This window comes from Saccopteryx bilineata, chromosome 2, assembly GCF_036850765.1.
Source record: "Saccopteryx bilineata isolate mSacBil1 chromosome 2, mSacBil1_pri_phased_curated, whole genome shotgun sequence".
Lineage (NCBI taxonomy): Eukaryota > Metazoa > Chordata > Mammalia > Chiroptera > Emballonuridae > Saccopteryx > Saccopteryx bilineata.
Window position 1 is genome coordinate 42,491,091 of NC_089491.1, and position 22,269 is coordinate 42,513,359.

Sequence of the window (22,269 nt, forward strand, 5' to 3'; positions counted from 1 at the left end):
AGATGTTCACATGGAGCTGGCTACTGATGTTAGGTACATCATCAATACAGGTGCCAACGTAGTTCCTCCAAACAGACCTGTTGTTTCCACAGAGGAGGATAGAATATTAAATATTTTGGTGTGTTTTTTTTTTTTTGTTTTTGTTTTTTGCTAGCTGTGGGCCGTATTCTGTAGAAAAAATGTTTTCTTGATTCTACTATTTTCAAATCTTAGAATATTTATAAATACTTTATATATAGAATATAATCTTATTACAGTTGAAGTCTAGATTCATCAGTCTGAATAGAAACTTGTTTTTCTGTTTATTACATAGGTATCTCACATCATGTTAAATGTCAGTATGTTGACTTACCTTACTGTTACTGCACTGCACAACTTTAAAAATTTCTCCTACTAGATCTCCCATAGGTATTTTACTCAGCATAATTATGCATTCTTGCCTCATTTGCTACTATGTAAATTGCTACCTCAGCCTTTTCATTGTATGTGTTTTTCTTTTTTTAATAAAGACTTTATTATATTTGTTTTGGGGTTCCAGTAGTACCTTTAATTTGTCAGATGACTATAATTTGTAGTTTAGTGTCCTTTGAATATTGCTTGAGTCTTTGCTGCATTTAGAAAGTTGTTTTCGATTTTTTTTTTGGGACGTCAGAGTAATGGCGGAGTAGGAAGCGATACCGATAAATCTCCCCCAAAACTCAACAAGATCTTCAACCAGAAACAGAAAAACCTATACTTGGAGCTTCCAGATTCTTCGCAGTACACCCAAAGGTATGATTGAGTGAAAAATTGGCTAAATATATAACCAAACCCCGAAGGAAATAGGGAGTAAGAAATGCTCCGCCTTCCTCACTAACCTAAACAGGGCGGCTTTCTCTGGTAACTGTGAATATAGAAACTGAGGCGGGCAAAGGGGGTGAATAGATCCAGGCCGCCACAGCAAAAACGGCCGAACCAGGCTGTGGCTCAGAGATCCAAGCCGAGGAAAATCTGATCCTGTGGCAACCCGGGCAATACAAGCTAACACTCGCGCCAAACCCAAACAAAGAAAGACAAGCGGAGCGGCCATTTTACCCGGTCTCCTGGTCGGTGCGCAGTTAGTGGAAGAGAGATTTCTTCCTAAGCCGCGGAAGTGGGTGCCCGTGTTGCCCCACGGAGAGGCAGGGTCAGAGGCCTTTCTGTGGGCTGAGGGCAGAGTCTCTGGGCAGCCCCAGCGCCCTGGGAAAGCCACGCACGGGAGGGAGTGAGAACTAATCCCAACGGTGGAGATTTTCCGTGCTGGAGGCTGTTTCACTCAGAGGGAACTGCGGCAGGCCTCATATCCTGGTTTGCGCGCGCAGATAAGGAGTGAGCGATTCCTCCGAGTGCCTCGGCAGTGCGCGCCCGTGTTATCGCAGAGAGGGGCAGAGTCAGGGGCCTTTGTGTGGGCCAAAGCGGAATCTCGGGCCGCCCCAGCGCCTTGCAAAAGCCGCACACGGGGACGGAGCGAGACTCAATTCCAACGCTGCAACTTTTCCCTGCGGTTGGGGGTTTCACTCAGAGCGTGAGACTGCTGGCCGGATATCCTGGTTGCAGACAGTGAGTGAGAGTTTCCTCCAAGCGCCCCCCAGAAGTGGGCGCCCGCTTGTGTTACTGGATAGAGTGGCAGAGCCAGAGGTCTTGAGTGGGCGGAAAGCCCGCCTGATTATGCTAGCAGCTCTGACTGACTGAGCCTTACCCAGAGCCCTGTGCTGAGTGGAAATAGAGTGGGGAGTTGCCAGCAATTTGAGCCTCTTACTATCCAGGCAGAGGCAGCAGCAACCCCATACCTGGACTATCAGGCTACTAATTGAGGAAGGAAAGACTAGGAGAAAGGCTCCAGGAACACGGACTCTCTCACTGTCGGAGCCTAGAAATGCTAATGAGCCTCGACTCCCAACGAGAATAAAGCACAATACATGACATTGCCATAGAGACTTATCAACTGCAAACCTCTACCTGAGCATGCCAAAGGGGCAGAACCCGGGGTACAGAGTCACCGACCAGGAAGAGGGAGAGAAAAGAAAAAGCAAGAAGATAACCTCTCAAAATCAAGAATAATCTGCAGACTTTATAACCTATCCCATTTTATTATATTTGTTCGTTTGTTTCTCTTATCTTCATTCTTGAGACTTTTTTTTCCTCCTCCAATTTGGCCGATTAACTCTCTACCGGTCTTACTCTCTCCTCTCCTTGAACTACACTACCCATAAGTGTTACATCTCCCATTATCATTTCTCTTCTCTTCCTTTCTCTCTATGAGGGTTGCACTCCAAAACCCTTAACTCTCTCTCTCTCTCTCCTTTCTTTTTTCTTCTTTTAGTGGTTCCCTCTTTTTTTCTCTCTCTCTCTTTCTTTTCTCCCTCTATATTAGTTTCTTCCTTTCTCCTTTACATCTCCTCTCATTCAAACCTCAATAACAAACAAATTATCTTATCTGGGACTCAAACCTATGTTTGTGGCATTTTGGGGGGTTTTTACTTCACCTTTTTAACTCACTAGCAGTGCTCCCATCCCTGGCTCTCCATATTATCTAGTTCTTGTTCCACTAAATACAATAGTAAGTTTTTAATTTGTCCCCCCATTTTTCCATTTTCCTCTTATTCCTCTCATCATAACTCTTAGAAAACCAACACCTAAAAGCAAATCATTTTATTCTTGACCCAAATTTTTTCCTTATTTGCTTTTTGTGGGTCCATACGCTCTTTTTTTTTTTTCTTTTTTCTTTTTCCTTTTTTTTTTTTTTTTTTTTCTTTCTCTCTTTTTTGCCCCTTTATTACTTTTCCCCAATTCAGGCCCTCCATCACAGGCATTGTTTGTTATAACTCACAGTCCACCACAAGATTTTCTCAAGAAAGAGGGGAGAGGAGTGGAGAGGAAAAAAAGAGGGGGGGAATAATTTCCTTTTTTAAAAAAATTTTTATTTTATTTTCTTTTTCTTTATTTCATTATTAATTTTTTTTTAAAAAAAACAACTCTTTTCGATTTGTTATTTTTTTATTTTTTTTAACTTTTTATTCTTTATTAAATCTCATTAATACTATCAACAAAACCACCCTCAGATGCCATTAAGAAAGAGAAAATCGAATATCATGGATACAAAAGAAAGAGAGGTAACACAGCTAGATGAGGAAAAATCTATGGAGAAAAAATTTAATATATTGGAAACCTTGGAGCTAAATGACAGAGAATTCAAGATAGAAATCCTAAAAATCCTCCGAGATATACAAGAAAACACAGAAAGGCAATATAGGGAGATCAGAAAACAACTCCATGAACACAAAGAATATATGTCCAAGGAAATTGAAACTATAAAAACAAATCAAACAGAGATGAAAAACTCAATTCACGAGCTGAAAAACGAAGTAACAAGCTTAGCTAATAGAACAGGTCAGATAGAAGAGAGGATTAGTGAAATAGAAGACAAGCAACTTGAGGCACAACAGAGAGAAGAAGAAAGAGACTCAAAAATTAAAAAAAATGAGATAGCCCTACAAGAATTATCTGACTCCATCAAAAAGAATAACATAAGAATAATAGGTATATCAGAGGGAGAAGAGAGAGAAAATGGAATGGAGAACATACTTAAACAAATAATTGATGAGAACTTCCCAAGCCTGTGGAAAGAACTAAAGCCTCAAGTTCAAGAAGCAAACAGAACTCCAAGTTTTCTTAACCCCAACAAACCTACTCCAAGGCATATCATAATGAAATTGACACAAACCAACAGCAAAGAAAAAATTCTCAAGGCAGCCAGGGAAAAGAAGAATACAACATATAAAGGAAGGCCCATTAGATTATCATCAGATTTCTCAGCAGAAACTCTACAAGCTAGAAGAGAGTGGACCCCAATATTTAAAGTCCTGAAAGAGAGGAACTTTCAGCCACGAATACTATACCCATCAAAGCTATCCTTCAAATACGAAGGAGAAATAAAAACATTCACAGATACAGAAAAGATGAGGGAATTTATCATCAGAAAACCCCCACTCCAGGAATTACTAAAGGGGGTTCTCCAATCAGATACAAAGAACAAAAAAAAACAGAGCCACAAGTGAAAGCTCCAAGAAGAACACAATAAAACCAAATTTAAACTGTGACAACAACAAAAAGAAAGAGGGGGAGAAGACGGAGATTAACAGTAGCAAAGGACGATGGAGTGCAAACATACTCACCAAATAGTTCGCTACAATGAACAGGGTAGGGACCCTTTTCATTACTCAAAGGTAACCACCATTGAAAAAACCACCACAGAAGCACATGAGATAAAAAAGATAGCAACAGAGGAAAGATGTATGGAATACAACCAAATAAAAACAAAAGATAGAAAAACGAAAGAGAAGGATCAAACAAGACACAAAACTAACAGAAAGCAAGATATAAAATGGCAATAGGGAACTCACAAGTATCAATAATTACACTAAATGTAAACGGATTAAACTCACCAATAAAAAGGCACAGAGTAGCAGAATGGATTAAAAAAGAAAATCCAACTGTATGCTGCCTACAGGAAACTCATCTAAGTAACAAGGATAAAAACAAATTCAAAGTGAAAGGCTGGAAAACAATACTCCAAGCAAATAACATCCAAAAAAAAGCAGGTGTAGCAATACTCATATCGGATAATGCTGACTACAAGACAGGAAAAGTACTTAGAGACAAAAATGGCCATTTCATAATGGCTAAGGGGACACTGAATCAAGAAGACATAACAATTCTTAATATATATGCACCAAACCAAGGAGCACCAAAATATATAAGACAGCTACTTATTGATCTTAAAACAAAAACTGACAAAAATACAATCATACTTGGAGACCTCAATACACCGCTGACGGCTCTAGATCGGTCATCCAAACAGAGAATCAACAAAGACATAGTGGCCTTAAACAAAACACTAGAGCACCTGGATATGATAGACATCTACAGGACATTTCATCCCAAAGTGACTGAGTATACATTTTTCTCCAGTGTACATGGATCATTCTCAAGAATTGACCATATGTTGGGCCACAAAAACAATATCAGCAAATTCAGAAAAATTGAAGTTGTACCAAGCATATTTTCTGATCATAAAGCCTTGAAACTAGAATTCAACTGCAAAAAAGAGGAAAAAAATCCCACAAAAATGTGGAAACTAAACAACATACTTTTAAAAAATGAATGGGTCAAAGAAGAAATAAGTGCAGAGATCAAAAGATATATACAGACTAATGAAAATGATAATACGACATATCAGAATCTATGGGATGCAGCAAAAGCAGTGATAAGAGGGAAGTTCATATCGCTTCAGGCATATATGAACAAACAAGAGAGAGCCCAAGTGAACCACTTAACTTCCCACCTTAAGGAACTAGAAAAAGAAGAACAAAGACAACCCAAAACCAGCCGAAGAAAGGAGATAATAAAAATCAGAGCAGAAATAAATGAATTAGAGAACAGAAAAACTATAGAAAAAATTAATAGAACAAGGAGCTGGTTCTTTGAAAAGATCAACAAAATTGACAAACCCTTGGCAAGACTTACCAAGGAAAAAAGAGAAAGAACTCATATAAACAAAATCCAAAATGAAAGAGGAGAAATCACCACGGACACCGTAGATATACAAAGAATTATTGTAGAATACTATGAAAAACTTTATGCCACTAAATTCAACAACCTAGAAGAAATGGATAAATTCCTAGAACAATACAACCTTCCTAGACTGAGTCAAGAAGAAGCAGAAAGCCTAAACAGACCTATCAGTAGAGAAGAAATAGAAAAAACCATTAAAAACCTCCCCAAAAATAAAAGTCCAGGCCCTGACGGCTATACCAGCGAATTTTATCAAACATTCAAAGAAGACTTGGTTCCTATTCTACTCAAAGTCTTCCAAAAAATTGAAGAAGAAGCAATACTTCCAAACACATTTTATGAGGCCAACATAACCCTCATACCAAAACCAGGCAAGGATGGTACAAAAAAAGAAAACTACAGACCAATATCTCTAATGAATACAGATGCTAAAATACTAAACAAAATACTAGCAAATCGAATACAACAACATATTAAAAAAATAATACATCATGATCAAGTGGGATTCATCCCAGAATCTCAAGGATGGTTCAACATACGTAAAACGGTTAATGTAATACACCATATCAACAAAACAAAGAACAAAAACCACATGATCTTATCAATAGACGCAGAAAAGGCTTTCGATAAAATACAACACAATTTTATGTTTAAGACTCTCAACAAAATGGGTATAGAAGGAAAATATCTCAACATGATAAAGGCCATATATGATAAACCATCAGCTAACATCATATTAAATGGCACTAAACTGAAGGCTTTCCCCCTTAAATCAGGAACAAGACAGGGTTGTCCACTCTCTCCACTCTTATTTAATGTGGTACTAGAGGTTCTAGCCAGAGCAATCAGACAAGACAAAGAAATAAAAGGCATCCATATCGGAAAAGAAGAAGTAAAGGTATCACTTTTTGCAGATGATATGATCCTATACATCGAAAACCCCAAAGAATCCACAAAAAGACTACTAGAAACAATAAGCCAATACAGTAAGGTCGCAGGATACAAAATTAACATACAGAAGTCAATAGCCTTTCTATATGCCAACAATGAAACAACTGAGAAGGAACTCAAAAGAATAATCCCCTTCACGATTGCCACAAAAAAAATAAAATACTTAGGAATAAACATAACAAAGAATGTAAAGGACTTATATAATGAAAACTATAAACCATTGTTAAGGGAAATCGAAAAAGATATAATGAGATGGAAGAATATACCTTGTTCTTGGCTAGGAAGAATAAATATAATCAAGATGGCTATATTACCCAAAGCAATATACAAATTTAATGCAATTCCCATCAAAATTCCAATGACATTTTTTAAAGAAATAGAGCAAAAAATCATCAGATTTATATGGAACTATAAAAAACCCCGAATAGCCAAAGCAATCCTAAAGAAAAAGAATGAAGCTGGGGGCATAACAATACCTGACTTCAAACTCTATTATAGGGCCACGACAATCAAAACAGCATGGTATTGGCAGAAAAATAGACACTCAGACCAATGGAACAGAATAGAAAGTCCAGAAATAAAACCACATATATATAGTCAAATAATTTTTGATAAAGGGGCCAACAACACACAATGGAGAAAAGAAAGCCTCTTCAATAAATGGTGCTGGGAAAACTGGAAAGCCACATGCAAAAGAATGAAACTGGACTACAGTCTCTCCCCCTGTACAAAAATTAACTCAAAATGGATCAAAGATCTAAACATAAGACCTGAAACAATAAAGTACATAGAAGAAGACATAGGTACTCAACTCATGGACCTGGGTTTTAAAGAGCATTTTATGAATTTGACTCCAATGGCAAGAGAAGTGAAGGCAAAAATTGATGAATGGGACTACATCAGACTAAGAAGTTTTTGCTCAGCAAGAGAAACTGATAACAAAATAAACAGAAAGCCAACTAAATGGGAAATGATATTTTCAAACAACAGCTCAGATAAGGGCCTAATATCCAAAATATACAAAGAACTCATAAAACTCAACAACAAACAAACAAACAATCCAATAAAAAAATGGGAAGAGGATATGAATAGACACTTCTCACAGGAAGAAATACAAATGGCCAACAGATATATGAAAAGATGCTCATCTTCTTTAGCTATTAGAGAAATGCAAATCAAAACGGCAATGAGATACCACCTCACACCTGTTCGATTAGCTGTTATTAGCAAGTCAGGTAATAGCAAATGTTGGAGAGGTTGTGGAGAAAAAGGAACCCTCATACACTGTTGGTGGGAATGTAAAGTAGTACAACCATTATGGAAGAAAGTATGGTGGTTCCTCAAAAAACTGAAAATAGAACTACCTTATGACCCAGCAATCCCTCTACTGGGTATATATCCCCAAAACTCAGAAACATTGATACGTAAAGACACATGCAGCCCCATGTTTATTGCAGCATTGTTCACAGTGGCCAGGACATGGAAACAACCAAAAAGCCCATCAATAGATGACTGGATAAAGAAGATGTGGCACATATACACTATGGAATACTACTCAGCCATAAGAAATGATGACATCGGAACATTTACAGCAAAATGGTGGGATCTTGATAACATGATACGAAGCGAAATAAGTAAATCAGAAAAAAACAGGAACTGTATAATTCCATACGTAGGTGGGACATAATAGTGAAACTAAGAGACATTGATAAGAGTGTGGTGGTTACGGGGGGGAGGGGGGAATGGGAGAGGGATAGGGGGTGGGAGGGGCACAAAGAAAACAAGATAGAAGGTGACAGAGGACAATCTGACTTTGGGTGGTGGGTATGCAACATAATTGAAAGACAAGATAACCTGGACTTGTTATCTTTGAATATATGTATCCTGATTTATTGATGTCACCCCATTTAAAAAATAAAATTATAAAAAAAAAAAAAAAAAAAAAAAAAAAAGTTGTTTTCCACAGACAACGCAAGTTGGAATAGGACAACAAGAATGAACAGTTTACCTGTAAATCCATTGCTAAGTAGTTTTCATTGTCATGATGGGGTTTTGTGTGTATCTTTTGTTGCACTAGTTTAGTGAAATGACTCATAAAATACTGATCATATCAGAATTGTCCACTCACTGGCCCTTCTCTTGCTTCTCATCCTCAGAAATTGCCACATTTGATTATCCAGCATATTTGTAAAACACAAATGTTAATATTAAAAAATAAGGGCTTGGCTTGACCCATGGTGGCGCAGTGGATAAAGCGTCGACCTGGAATGCTGATGTTGCCGGTTCAAAACCCTAGGCTTGCTTGGTCAAGGCACATATGAGCGTTGATGCTTCCTGCTCCTCCCCACTTTCTCTCTCTCTCTAAAATGAATAAATAAATTAAAAAAAATAAGGGCATAACAAATAACTAAATGAGGAAACCACACAATTTCACAGTGTTGGTTTCTTTTTTTTTTTTTTTTTTTACAGAGAAGAGAAAGTCACAGAGAGGGATAGACAGGGTCAGACAGACGGGAACGGAGAGAGATGAGAAGCATCAATCATCAGTTTTTCGTTGCGACACCTTAGTTGTTCATTGATAGCTTTCTCATATATGCCTTGACCATGGGCCTTCAGCAGACCGAGTAACCCCTTGCTCGAGCCAGCGACCTTTGGTCCAAGCTGGTGAGCATTGCTCAAACCAGATAAGCCTGCGCTCAAGCTGGCGATCTCAAGGTCTTGAACCTGGGTCCTCCTCATCCCAATCTGACGCTCTATCCACTGCGCCACCGCCTGGTCAGGTAGTATTGGTTTCTTGTAATATAGTCAGTCCAAGTTTTTTTTAGAACATTTACACTAATAATAAAGCATTAGGAATCGGGGCAACTGTGTGTAAACATTTCTTTTTTAATAAAAATTAAAATTCCCCTCCAGTTATTGATTACATTCATAAAGCTTGTTTGCTTCTATCAGGCATAAGAGGAGGTTGGGGAGATAATTCGAGAGGGAGAGACTAATGTTCATGAGCTTACCATCCTTCCCCTGTGCCATGAATCCTCCAAATATCAGGGCCGACTAACCAAATGAACACGGTCTTACTGTGCACTATCACAGACGGCTAATTTCTAGCAAAATCACTAGTTACCGTGAATGTCATCATTGCTTGGTGCACAGAAATTAAAAAAATTTCCTCCTAATTGTGAGCTCTCAAAGAATTTCAGCAACAGCTTTTGGATTCCATGTTGAAAAACCCTGGACTAGGCTGGATAGTCTGGGACCCCTGCACGCATGGCTGTGGAAGAACTAAACATGCCTGTGTCTGTGCTGACCTGTGGAATCAAGAGGCCTTTGCCGGACTTTCAGTCTTCTCACTCTCTCATAAATGATAAGATTGAGATTGAGATTGGTGGATTTAAGTCACACCTGGAACCCTAACTGCAGGGGAGTTTGAGAAATGCTTTTTCTTTTGAGGTTCTAAGCCACCTGTGGTGTAGGGGGACACAGTATTGGGAAATGGGGGTAGATATTTTGTGCTAGAATGCCATGTCTATCATATTGTTGAATTTTTAAAATGAAGACCTTCTTGCTCATATGTGCATTAAAGATTTTCTCAAAATATGTGTTTAAAGCATTTGTTTGCTCAAAGATTTATTTAGCATCTGCAATGTGCTCTCACTGTTCTAGATGGTACTGTTCACTATATCTAGGCATATAGTGAACAAAACAAAGATTTCTGCCCTCATGGAGCTTTAATTCTAGTGGAGAGATAATAAACAATAGACATACTTAAATTAATTGCTTTCTTTACAAGGTGATTAAAAAGAGTCAAGTAGTGACCACTGAGATATTAGACGTTAAACCATATGACTTTTATGATATCTAATGCGTAGAAAAGAATTATGTTTAACTTTTTTTTTCAGATTCTCTGCAATGGTGAAATGAAGTAACTCAAAATGAGCAAGTTAAAAGTAGTATCAGAGAAAAGGTACTGTAATCTAAATATCTATATGTACAAATTATAAAAATAATACATAAATCAGTTATTTTAAACTCATTACTTAAAAAATATTATTTATGTTTAAATAATACGTTACACAGTTTGACCTTTGAACAACATGGGTTTGAACTGCATGGGCCCACCTATCTACGGATTTTTAAAAATAAATGCCTGTGCTGTTTTCAGTCCACAGTTGGTTTTTCTGTGGATGTGGAGGACCGACTGCATGCATTGATCCTGTGCCATTTTATATAGGGGATTTGAGCTTCTGCAGGTTTTGGTCTCCATGGGGAGGGAGGTAGTCTGGTACCTATCTTTCGTGGCTACCAAGGGACAACTAAGGTTTTGGGAAATCAGAAGTTATATATGAATTTTCAACTGTATGAGGGAAATATTGGCACCCTTAACCCCTGCATCGTTCAGGGATCAACTAACTGTATTTATATTGCTTTATTAATACTTAAATTTCAGTTAAAGTTGGAGTCAGCAAACTATGACCTGTGGGCTAGATGTAGCCCACCCCTTGTTTTTGTATGGCCTGTGAGCTAAGAATGGTTTTTACATTTCTAAATGGTTGGAGTAAAAGCAGAAAGAATACTATTTTATGACACATGAATATTATATGAAATTCAGATTTCAGTGTACGTAAATAAAGTTTTTTTTATTTTTATTTTTTATTTTTCTGAAGTGAGAAGCGGGGGTGGGGGGGCAGACAGGCTGGGATCCACTGGCATGCCCACCAGGGGGCGATGCTTGGGCTATCTGGGGCATTGCTCCGCTGCAGCCGGAGCAGTGCTAGCACCTGAGGCAGAGGCCATGGAGCCGTCCTCAGCACCCGGGCCAACTTTGCTCCAGTGGAGCCTTGGCTGCGGAAGGGGAAGAGAGAGATAGACAGAAAGGAGAGGGGGAAGGGTGGAGAAGCAGATGGGCGGTTCTCCTGTGTGCCCTGACCCGGAATCAAACCCGGGACTTCCAGATGCTGGACTGACGCTCTACTGCTGAGCCAACTGGCCAGGGCCTAAATAAAGTTTTTTTGAACATGCTCATTCATTTATATTTATATTGTGTGATCACTTTTGTACTACCATGGCAAAATGGAGTAGTTGTGACAGAGACTGTGTGGCCTGCAGTGCCTAAAATATACACTATCTGTCCCTTTGCAGAAAAATTTAACTGACCCCTGAGTTAAAGCATCATTTCTACTATGGACTTTCTTTTCAGTAAATCTGGAGGAGTGGACGGAATATTGATACTTGCTGAATTTAGACAAGGCTTATAATTGGATGGATTAGATTGGCAGATTTAAAGACCATGTGAATGAGTGATGATTTAAATCAAATAAATAAGCATGTCTCGTAAGATACAACAAGCAGAATTTTTCTCTGAATTTTATTCACCATCATCATGGTCATGCCCTAAATGTTATATCACCAGCAAAATTCTCATTCCTGAGTACTAATTCAGACTCTTTATTCTCCAGCAACAATCTTTTTTATCTGTCTAGCTCACTTGCGCAAATGTCTGTAGTATTATAAGTGTTCTGCCTTACCCAGAGCTCTAATCTATTGGATCTTATTTTTTTCTCATTTATCTCTTCCCTTTTTACTTAGTATGGAATTGATTGTCTATTATTACACTCTTACAAATACCTGAAATATCTTCATCTCACTTTTTTTTGGCCACATGTACTGGACAGGATCCTTTCCCTGGATAAGTCTTTGTTAAGCAGTTAAATGATGTTAGAAGATGATAGAAGATGAACCAACTTGGCATATATCCTTAAAAATTATTGATTATCAGCCTGAACTGAGCCCAGAAATCTTATTTCTGTGTTTTTATGGAAGGTTCATTTTCCCCAATTTTTGTAATGACTATTTTATACTTTCTTTTCTTATACCCATCAAACCTTTGAGATCCACGGATACATCAATATGTGCCTTCAGCAAATGACCTTCTCTCATCATAATCATAAAGAATAACAAATCTGTTATCCTCATTTTTAAAATTTATTTTACTTTTTATTGAATTTATTGGGGTGACACTAGTTAATAAAAATATATAGGTTTCAAGTGTACAATTCTGTGGTCCATCTGTATATTGTATTGTGTGTTCACCACTCTCTCATATTTCTTACACCAAATTGACTTGCTCCCCTCGATTTGATTCTATCCTCTGCTTACCCTCCTGTTATTTACTTCAACAGAGTTTGTCTCTTTTCTTGTCAAAGACTAATACTGTCACCTTTGTCCTAGACTTCACCTCCCTCCTTCCTTCTCAGGGTCTTGTAATTATTATTTATTCTTCTGTCTTGAATGTTTAACTCCTCTACTCCTTACCATTTAAAATGACCTTGGCTTTCCAATATTTATAGACTCTCTTCTTTTCTTACTACCCAATTTATATGATTCCCTTAAAGGCTAAAAAATTTGAAATAGTCTGTAAATGCAATCTACATCTCATTTCACACTTTTTGACCACTCTTGTTTAGTTTCTGTCTTATCCACTGTACCGAGAGTACTTATTAAAGCTCCTATAATTTTTCTAAACAATTTTATTGAGGTGTAATTATATACAACAAATAATACATAGAGAGTATAGTTTGGTGAGTTTGGCCTTTGTTTTCCTGTGAAACTATCCTCTCAGTCAAAATACTGAACAGATTCCTCATTTGTTTCCTGGTGCCCTTTTGTAATCCATCTTTTCCGTCCCATTTCTCACAGGCAGGCACTGATCTCCTTTCTCTCACTACAGATTTGTTTGTGTTTCTGGAACTCTCTATAAATGGAATTATATAGTATGTCTAATTGGGGGGTAGGGTAGGATGTAGGGATGTGTGACTGGCTTCTTTTACTTAGCATAGTTATTTTGAGATTCATCTCTTGTAGAGTGCATTGGTCACACACACACACACACACACACACACTTTTTATTTCTAAGTAGTATTCAGTTGGATAGATACACTGCAGTTTATCTATTCATATTTTGGACGTTTGGGTTGTTTCCAGGTTTTGGCTATTACAAATAAGGCTGTAATGAGCATTTGTATACTAGTATATATATGGCCTTATGCTTTCTTTTCTCTTGGCCAAATACCAAGGATCGAAATGAATAACATAGTAGGCCTGTGTTTCTTTTTAGAAAACTGCCAACAACCTAAAGACATGTCTTTTATTCCAGCAGTTTATGAAAAGTCTAGGTTTTTACATTCTTACCAACACTTGGTATGGTCATTCTTTTTAGCCTTTTAAATTCTTATGGTTATTTCTTTAAAATTGTAGCCTTTCTGATAGGGATGTATTGGTATCTCATTCTGATTTTAACTTGCATTTCCCTAATTACTAATGATGTTGAGCATTTTTTTTACATATTTATTTGCTTTCAGCAAATCTTATTTAGTGAAGTGTCTTTCCAAATCTTCTTCCCTCTTTAAAATTGGAGAATTAGTTGTTTTCATTATTGAGTTTTAGAAAGGTTTTTAATATATATTATACATACAGTCCTTTAATGGATTTTCAGACATTTTCTCTGACTTGTCTTTTCATATTGTAAACACCATCTTCTAATGATCAGAATTTTAAAAATTTAGGTGATAGTCATTTTGTTTATTTGTTCTCTTATGGATAATGCTTTTAGAGTTGTATCTAAAAAATGTGTGTATAACTCATGTTTACCAATGTTTTTTTCTAGAAGTCTTATAGTTTTAACATTAAGGGCTCAGCACCATTTTTTTTTTTTTAAAAACTAATGTTAGAGAAAGAGGCAGGGAAGGAGGGAGGGAGAATGAGAGAAACATTTTTTTCTTTCTTCCACTTATCCAGGCATTTGCTGGTTGACTCTTGTATGTACCCTGATCAGGAATTGAACCTGCAACCTTGGTTTATTGGATAGTGCTCTAGCCAACTGAGCTCCCTGGCTATGGTTGTGCTCCATTCTGAGTTAAACTTTATGTATGGTGTAAGGCAGGGGTCTCAAACTTGCGGCCCGCGGGCTGCATGCGGCCCGCCGAACAATTTTGTGCGGCCCGCAGACTAATCCACGAAGTTCAAAATATTTTGGATAAAATTAAGTAAGCCTAGGGGCCTACTTGTATTTTTCATTTCTCTAGCATCCTAGCTAGATATTAGCTTAGTTAACAGCAGTTGTGATGCGAACTACAGTTTCCGGTCGTTTTGTGACACTGAGTAAACTGCATGTACGATTGTGCTTGTTGTACCGATTTTTTTTTGTTTTCAACTGCAGTGAGAAAAGTGTTGCATAACAGTTGCCTTTTGTAGACCTAGTGCGGCCCACCGAACGGCTGTGATCTTGCTCTGCGGCCCACATGCTGAGTTGAGTTTGAGACCCCTGGTGTAAGGTATAGATAGAAGTTCTTTTCAGTATATGGCTATCCAGTTGTTACAGCATTTTTGAATGGCTATCCTTTTTCTGTTGAATTGCCCTGGTACTTTTGTCAGAAATCAGTTTTCTGTATATGTGTGGTTCTGTTTTTGGACTCTGTTTTGTCCCACTGATCTAGATGTCTGTCTTTGTGTTGATACCTCACTGCCTTGATGATTGTAGCTTTTTTTTTTTTTTTTTTTTTTTTTTTTTATAATTTTATTTTTTTAATGGGGTGACATCAATAAATCAGGATACATATATTCAAAGATAACAAGTCCAGGTTATCTTGTCTTTCAATTATGTTGCATACCCACCACCCAAAGTCAGATTGTCCTCTGTCACCTTCTATCTTGTTTTCTTTGTGCCCCTCCCACCCCCTATCCCTCTCCCATTCCCCCCTCCCCCCCGTAACCACCACACTCTTATCAATGTCTCTTAGTTTCACTATTATGTCCCACCTACGTATGGAATAATACAGTTCCTGTTTTTTTCTGATTTACTTATTTCGCTTCGTATCATGTTATCAAGATCCCACCATTTTGCTGTAAATGTTCCGATGTCATCATTTCTTATGGCTGAGTAGTATTCCATAGTGTATATGTGCCACATCTTCTTTATCCAGTCATCTATTGATGGGCTTTTTGGTTGTTTCCATGTCCTGGCCACTGTGAACAATGCTGCAATAAACATGGGGCTGCATGTGTCTTTACGTATCAATGTTTCTGAGTTTTGGGGATATATACCCAGTAGAGGGATTGCTGGGTCATAAGGTAGTTCTATTTTCAGTTTTTTGAGGAACCACCATACTTTCTTCCATAATGGTTGTACTACTTTACATTCCCACCAACAGTGTATGAGGGTTCCTTTTTCTCCACAGCCTCTCCAACATTTGCTTTTACCTGACTTGCTAATAACAGCTAATCGAACAGGTGTGAGGTGGTATCTCATTGCCGTTTTGATTTGCATTTCTCTAATAGCTAAAGAAGATGAGCATCTTTTCATATATCTGTTGGCCATTTGTATTTCTTCCTGTGAGAAGTGTCTATTCATATCCTCTTCCCATTTTTTTATTGGATTGTTTGTTTGTTTGTTGTTGAGTTTTATGAGTTCTTTGTATATTTTGGATATTAGGCCCTTATCTGAGCTGTTGTTTGAAAATATCATTTCCCATTTAGTTGGCTTTCTGTTTATTTTGTTATCAGTTTCTCTTGCTGAGCAAAAACTTCTTAGTCTGATGTAGTCCCATTCATTAATTTTTGCCTTCACTTCTCTTGCCATTGGAGTCAAATTCATAAAATGCTCTTTAAAACCCAGGTCCATGAGTTGAGTACCTATGTCTTCTTCTATGTACTTAATTGTTTCAGGTCTTATGTTTAGATCTTTGATCCATTTTGAGTTAATTTTTGTACAGGGGGAGAGACTGTAGTCCAGTTTCATTCTTTTGCATGTGGCTTTCCAGTTTTCCCAGCACCATTTATTGAAGAGGCTTTCTTTTCTCCATTGTGTGTTGTTGGCCCCTTTATCAAAAATTATTTGACTATATATATGTGGTTTTATTTCTGGACTTTCTATTCTGTTCCATTGGTCTGAGTGTCTATTTTTCTGCCAATACCATGCTGTTTTGATTGTCGTGGCCCTATAATAGAGTTTGAAGTCAGGTATTGTTATGCCCCCTGATTGTAGCTTTAAAATGATTCTTGAAATTAGTGTTGGTCCACCAACATTCTCTTTTTTTTCAAGTTTGTCCTATTTTAGGTTGCTTTGCATTTCCATAGAAATTTTGCATCAGTTTGACAATTTCTATGCAGTAGCTTGCTTGGATTTTGATTGGGATTGCCTTAATTCTGTAGATCAGTTTGGGGACAATTGACATCTTAATGTTGAGTCTTCTTACCCTTGAACACAGTATATCTCTTGTATTTATGATCTTTAATTTTTCCAGCAGTAGGTAGATATCAATGTCAGATTTATTCCTATTATATTCCATAAAAATAATAGCTTTTTGGGAATCTTTAATACTTTTTAAGAGCACAAAGGTAGTATGAGTTTCCCCCTAAAATTAAGGCCTTCTGACCTGGCCTACAGTATTAACTCTATAGTAAGCGAAAAATGAGGCTGAGAAGTGTGTTTTTACGAGGGTAGCCATGTATCTGGCTAAAACTCTTGTTGCTGGGAAAGATAGAGCAGATGGGGGGGGGGGTAAAGTTAGCAGTTAGCAGTCAGCCACAAACATCTAAAATCCCAGTAGAACATGACTAGAAAAGTTACAAAAAATAATGAATAAGGCCCTGGCTGGTTGGCTCAGTGGTAGAGCGTCGGCCTGGCGTGCAAGGGGTCCCGGGTTTGATTCCCGGCCAGGGCACACAGGAGAAGCGCCCATCTGCTTCTCCACCCCTTCCCCTCTCCTTCCTCTCTGTCTCTCTCTTCCCCTCCTGCAGCCGAGGCTCCATTGGAGCAAAGATGGCCTGGGCGCTGGGGATGGCTCCTTGGCCTCTGCCCCAGGCGCTAGAGTGGCTCTGGTCGCAATAGAGCGACGCCCTGGAGGGGCAGAGCATCCCCCCCTGGTGGGCAGAGCGTCTCCCCCTGGTGGGTGTGCCGGGTGGATCCCGGTCGGACGCATGCGGGAGTCTGTCTGACTGTCTCTCCCCGTTTCCAGCTTCGGGGAAAAAAAAAAAAAAAAAAAAAAAGAATATTAAATAATGACCATTTAAGTAACTTTGGTAAAGGAATTTAAAGGGTAACTTGATTAATTATTGCTCATGTTGGTATAAATTTAGTTTAAAATTTTAATAAGCTTTTTACTGTTTTTTTTTTTTTCTTCCTCCCATTTTTTCCAAAGCTGGAAACGGGGAGGCAGTCAGACAGACTCCCGCATGCACCCGACCGGGATCCACCTGGCATGCCCACCAGGGGGCGATGTTCTGCCCCTCTGGGTCGTCGCTCTGTTGCATCCAGAGCCATTCTAGCACCTGAGGCAGAGACCACAGAGCCATCCCCAGTGCCCGGGCCATCTTTGCTCCAATGGAACCTCGGCTGCGGGAGGGGAAGAGAGAGACAGAGAGGAAGGAGAGGGGGAGGGGTGGAGAAGCAGATGGGCGCTTCTCCTGTGTGCCCTGGCTGGGAATCGAACCCGGATTCCTGCATGCCAGGCCGACGCTCTACTGCTGAGCCAACCAGCCAGGGCCTTTACTGATTGTTTTTAACAAGTCAGCTGGTAATATTGAGCTGGAAGTTATTCTGTTTAATTATTGTGTAAGAGGTGGTCAGAGAAGTAGTCATTGTTTTCTTCCAGTTAGAATACTGTTTTCTTTACACATTTAGATATTTAACTATTTCTACAAAAGAATGATAATGAAATTTTTGCTTTTTATGTCCTTTGATTTATGGTGGAGAATAAAGTTGTGTGTTCAAGTATTTTCAGAGAAACAGTAAAAATGTGACTAAAGCAAAAATAAAAGTAAACAAAGAAGAAAGGAAATTAAAAATAATTATTATGAATGAGAAACACATTTCTGAAAGATAATTGGATTTTGGAAATAAAGCCATGTTGTTTGAAATTAAATCTTAATTTCTCTGCATCCTGTTTAATTCTAAAACTTTAGTACTAATATTTTTATGAGTATTTTGCTGTCAGATACTTTTACCTTATCTACAAGGGCATCTTTATGTTATACAGTAGGTTTACATTTTATGGTAAAAATGGTAATGAAACTTATTTATAATGTGAAGATAGGTCTTAGAGCCCTTGCATTTGCTTGGGAAATTATTTGTTGCAAAGATCATCTCTATAGTCCATTGGGACTTGTAATATCCAAGAAATCCAAAGCAATAGGAGACCCACTGCAGTAAACCCATATTTGAGTGATAATGTTTTTAAAATATACATTTGAAAGTTAACTTGATATAACATGTTTATATTAAAAAATTAATTGTTTTTAATTTCATGATTTTCTCACTATAAAATATTATGAATGGAATGTCTGAAGGTTAGTCTTAGCTTCATTTTGATTCATCTAAATCAGGGGTCCCCAAACTACGGCCGGCGGGCCGCATGCGGCTCTCTGAGGCCATTTATCCGGCCCCCGCTGTACTTCCGGAAGGGGCACCTCCTTCATTGGTGGTCAGTGAGAGGAGCATAGTTCCCATTGAAATACTGGTCAGTTTGTTGATTTAAATTTACTTGTTCTTTATTTTAAATATTGTATTTGTTCCTGTTTTGTTTTTTTACTTTAAAATAAGATATGTGCAGTGTGCATAGGGATTTGTTCATAGTTTTTTTTATATTCTGGCCCTCCAACGGTCTGAGGGACAGTGAACTGGCTCCCTGTGTAAAAAGTTTGGGGACCCCTGATCTAAATAATAGAGTAAAACAGATTTTTTTTTATTTAAAAATTTTCTACTTTGCAGTATAGCTCAATGGTTCATTGTGAAGCTGCATAGCATTCCTCCCCCCCCCCCCCACACACATAAAGTCTAAAAATTATTCAGATGGTATAGCTGCCCTCTGGTGTTCAACCTGGAATTCTCTCAACATTAGTGCCAACAGCCTAAAATTCTCTCAAGAGCTGAGTCAGTGGTGGCTTAGAATATTTTGTTTAGTTTTTATTCTATGGATGAAAAAAGTAGAGATAGAGAGGGAAATTGATTTGCCTGTGTTCTGAATTTCCACTTGTTTGCCTGCCTTAAAAAAAATACTCTTCCACCATCCATCATTTGAAATAGCATGATTCTCAGGAAGGAATCACTTAGATGAAACTTAGATGAAAGTTTTTATTTTTTATAGGTACAATTTAATTAAAAATTTAGAGTTACTGATAAACTCTTAATTTGGAATGGAATATAATATGTGTTATGCTTAGTGTGTTTTTTATGTTTTTGAATTTTTAAATAGATGTTTTATTAGCTTAGTACTAACATATGGCCTTTCAGAGAAATATAATTGAATAAAATTAGAAAAACACATTAAAATAAACAGTCATTAAATATTAAGTAAGATTTTAGTTAAAGTCTGATGGGAAGTCATTGAAGGGTTTTTAGCTATAGAGCAGCTTGGTTACATAACTATACACTTTCCAGTGTCAGTTTCTTGGTTTTGCTATTATTCTATAGTTAGGTAAAATTAACCTTTGGAGGAGGTTAGAGGTTCGGGGACCATTGTACTATTTTATGCAATTTTCTTTGGATCTTTGTAATTATTTCAAAATAAAAAGTTAAGAAACTCACTCTAAAAATGGATTATTTGACAGCAAGAATGAAAGCAGACTAGTTAGGAAGCTGTAATTCCTAGTGAGAGATGATGATTGCTTGGACTTGGGTGGCAATAGCAGACATGGAGAGAAGCAGATGGATTTGAGATACTGTGGAGATGAAGTGGGTTTGGGGTTGGGGTGGTCAAGAGCGTCTGGAATTTTCTCTCGAGCAGCTGATGGTTTCATATGAGTTTGGGAAGGTTAAGATCAGAAGATGAATAGGTTGAGGGGAGGAAACAAATTTTTTTATGTTGAGCTTGTTAGATTGGGTAAACCATCAGAGGCTGAGCCTGGAATTGACTGTAGGAGCCAGGCATCCTATACATTATAATTACAGCTATGGGATTAGATGAGGTCACTCAGAACAGAAGAGTGAAGAGAGTGGAGAAGAGAGCTGGGGGTAGGTCTGTAGGAGCAGACTTCAGGGTTTAGAACTTTGTCAGAGGAAGAGCCTATAGAGGAACTCTAAAAGAAGTGGAAGAAAACTAGGAGAGTATGGAGTCATTAAAGCCCCAAGAAGAAAGTATTTGTAGAAAGAGGGAACCATCTGATTTGGATAGTGCTGAGGTAATGAGTATGATGAGGAAAGACGGAACCCCAGGAGGTTTTGGGAAGACCTTAGGGTACAGAAGACAAACTATTATTTTGAAAAAGTGAATATTATGTGAGAAAATGGAGAAAGTAAGTCTGGACATATTATTCAGAGAGTAGCAGAGAATTTTGGTGGTAGCTTGGGGGAACTGCTAGATCATATTTATGTGCTGATGGGTATGATCCAGTTCAAAGGGAGAGAAAGATGGTGAATCAGAGAAAAATTAATTGATGAAGCAAATACACTGAAGGGCTGGGTCAGGAGGAGGGATCATTCTTTGAGTCTCAACATACCAGCCAAAGAGACCTTTTAAAGACAAGTTAGAGTGCATGACTTTTCTGCTCAAAAATATCTCATTTCACTTAGTGTAAAAACAGTGATCTTTGTGTGCCCTAATTTGAAATAACATTCTTTTTAGCCTTACCAATAATTCTCGGATTGTTGGACTCCTGGCTCAGCTGGAGAAGATCAATAATGAATCTGCAGAATCAGATGCTGCCAGATATGTTACATCAAAAATTCTTCATCTGGTTCAAAGTCAAGGTAAGCTTTATTTTTTGTTTTGGGAATGCTTTTTTGATTCTTTAAAAGTGGATGCCGATAATAGTATAGCTCTGTGAGCCTTCTTATGGTTTTTGTTTGTATCCTTTTTCCATTCTTTGAACCTAAATTGTATCTTCTATACATAGCAGTTTCCATATTTTCTGTCTTTTAATTTGAACCTTTAGTTTGTTAATATTTATTGTGATGTTCATTGGACTTAATGTCTACAGAGAGAGAATCAGAGAGAGAGACAGGGACAGACAGGCAGGAAGGGAGAGAAATGAGAAGCATCAATTCTTCGTTGCAGCTTCTTAGTTGTTCATTGATTGCTTTCTCATATGTGCCTTGACGGACTGGGGGGGGCTAGAGCAGAGTGAGTGACCCCTTGCTCAAGCCAGCGACCTTGGGCTCAAGCCAGTGACCTTGCTCTTCAAGCCAGCAACCTTTGGGCTCAAGCCAGCGACCATGGGGTCATGTCTATGATCCTACATTCAAGCTAGTGACCCCACACTCAAGCTGGTGAGCCCATGCTCAATCCAGATGAGCCCATGCTTACTTACGCCAGTGACCTCGGGGTTTCGAACTTGGGTCCTCTGTGTTCCAGTCTGGCTCTCTATCAACTGCGCCACCGCCTGGTCAGGCAAGGTTACTTTTCTTAATGTCATTGATTGTAATTATAATAGTGCTTTAAAAATTCTTGTCTGTTGCCTGACCAGTGGTAGCGAGGTGGACAAAGAGTCGACCTGGAACACAGGTTGCTGGCTCAAAACCCTGGGCTTGCCCAGTCAAGCATATATGGGAGTTGAGACTTCTTGTTCCTCCCTCCATTATTTCTCTCTCTCTCTGTCTTTCTCTCTCTAAAGTGAATTAAAAAAAACTAAAAATTCTTCTCTGTTAAATATAACATTTTTATTCACTGGGGAACAAAATTTTTGCTGCATCCACAAAAACACTGTTCTTACCTAATTCGAGTGTGCTGATCTTAA

At 38.2% G+C, this 22,269-nt stretch overlaps 1 protein-coding gene across 4 annotated transcripts in view; it reads left to right on the forward strand.

Moving 5' to 3' along the window:
* The window catches only part of AGTPBP1 (ATP/GTP binding carboxypeptidase 1), a 163,152-nt gene that overhangs the window by 14,986 nt on the left and 125,897 nt on the right, over positions 1-22,269 (forward strand). For all 4 annotated transcript variants that reach the window (XM_066256967.1, XM_066256969.1, XM_066256968.1 and 1 more), the window contains exons 2-3: positions 10,443-10,507; positions 21,159-21,283. In XM_066256967.1, coding sequence (XP_066113064.1) covers positions 10,476-10,507; positions 21,159-21,283 — 157 coding nt within the window. In that variant the 5' untranslated portion in view covers positions 10,443-10,475. The remainder of the gene's footprint in view (positions 1-10,442; positions 10,508-21,158; positions 21,284-22,269) is intronic.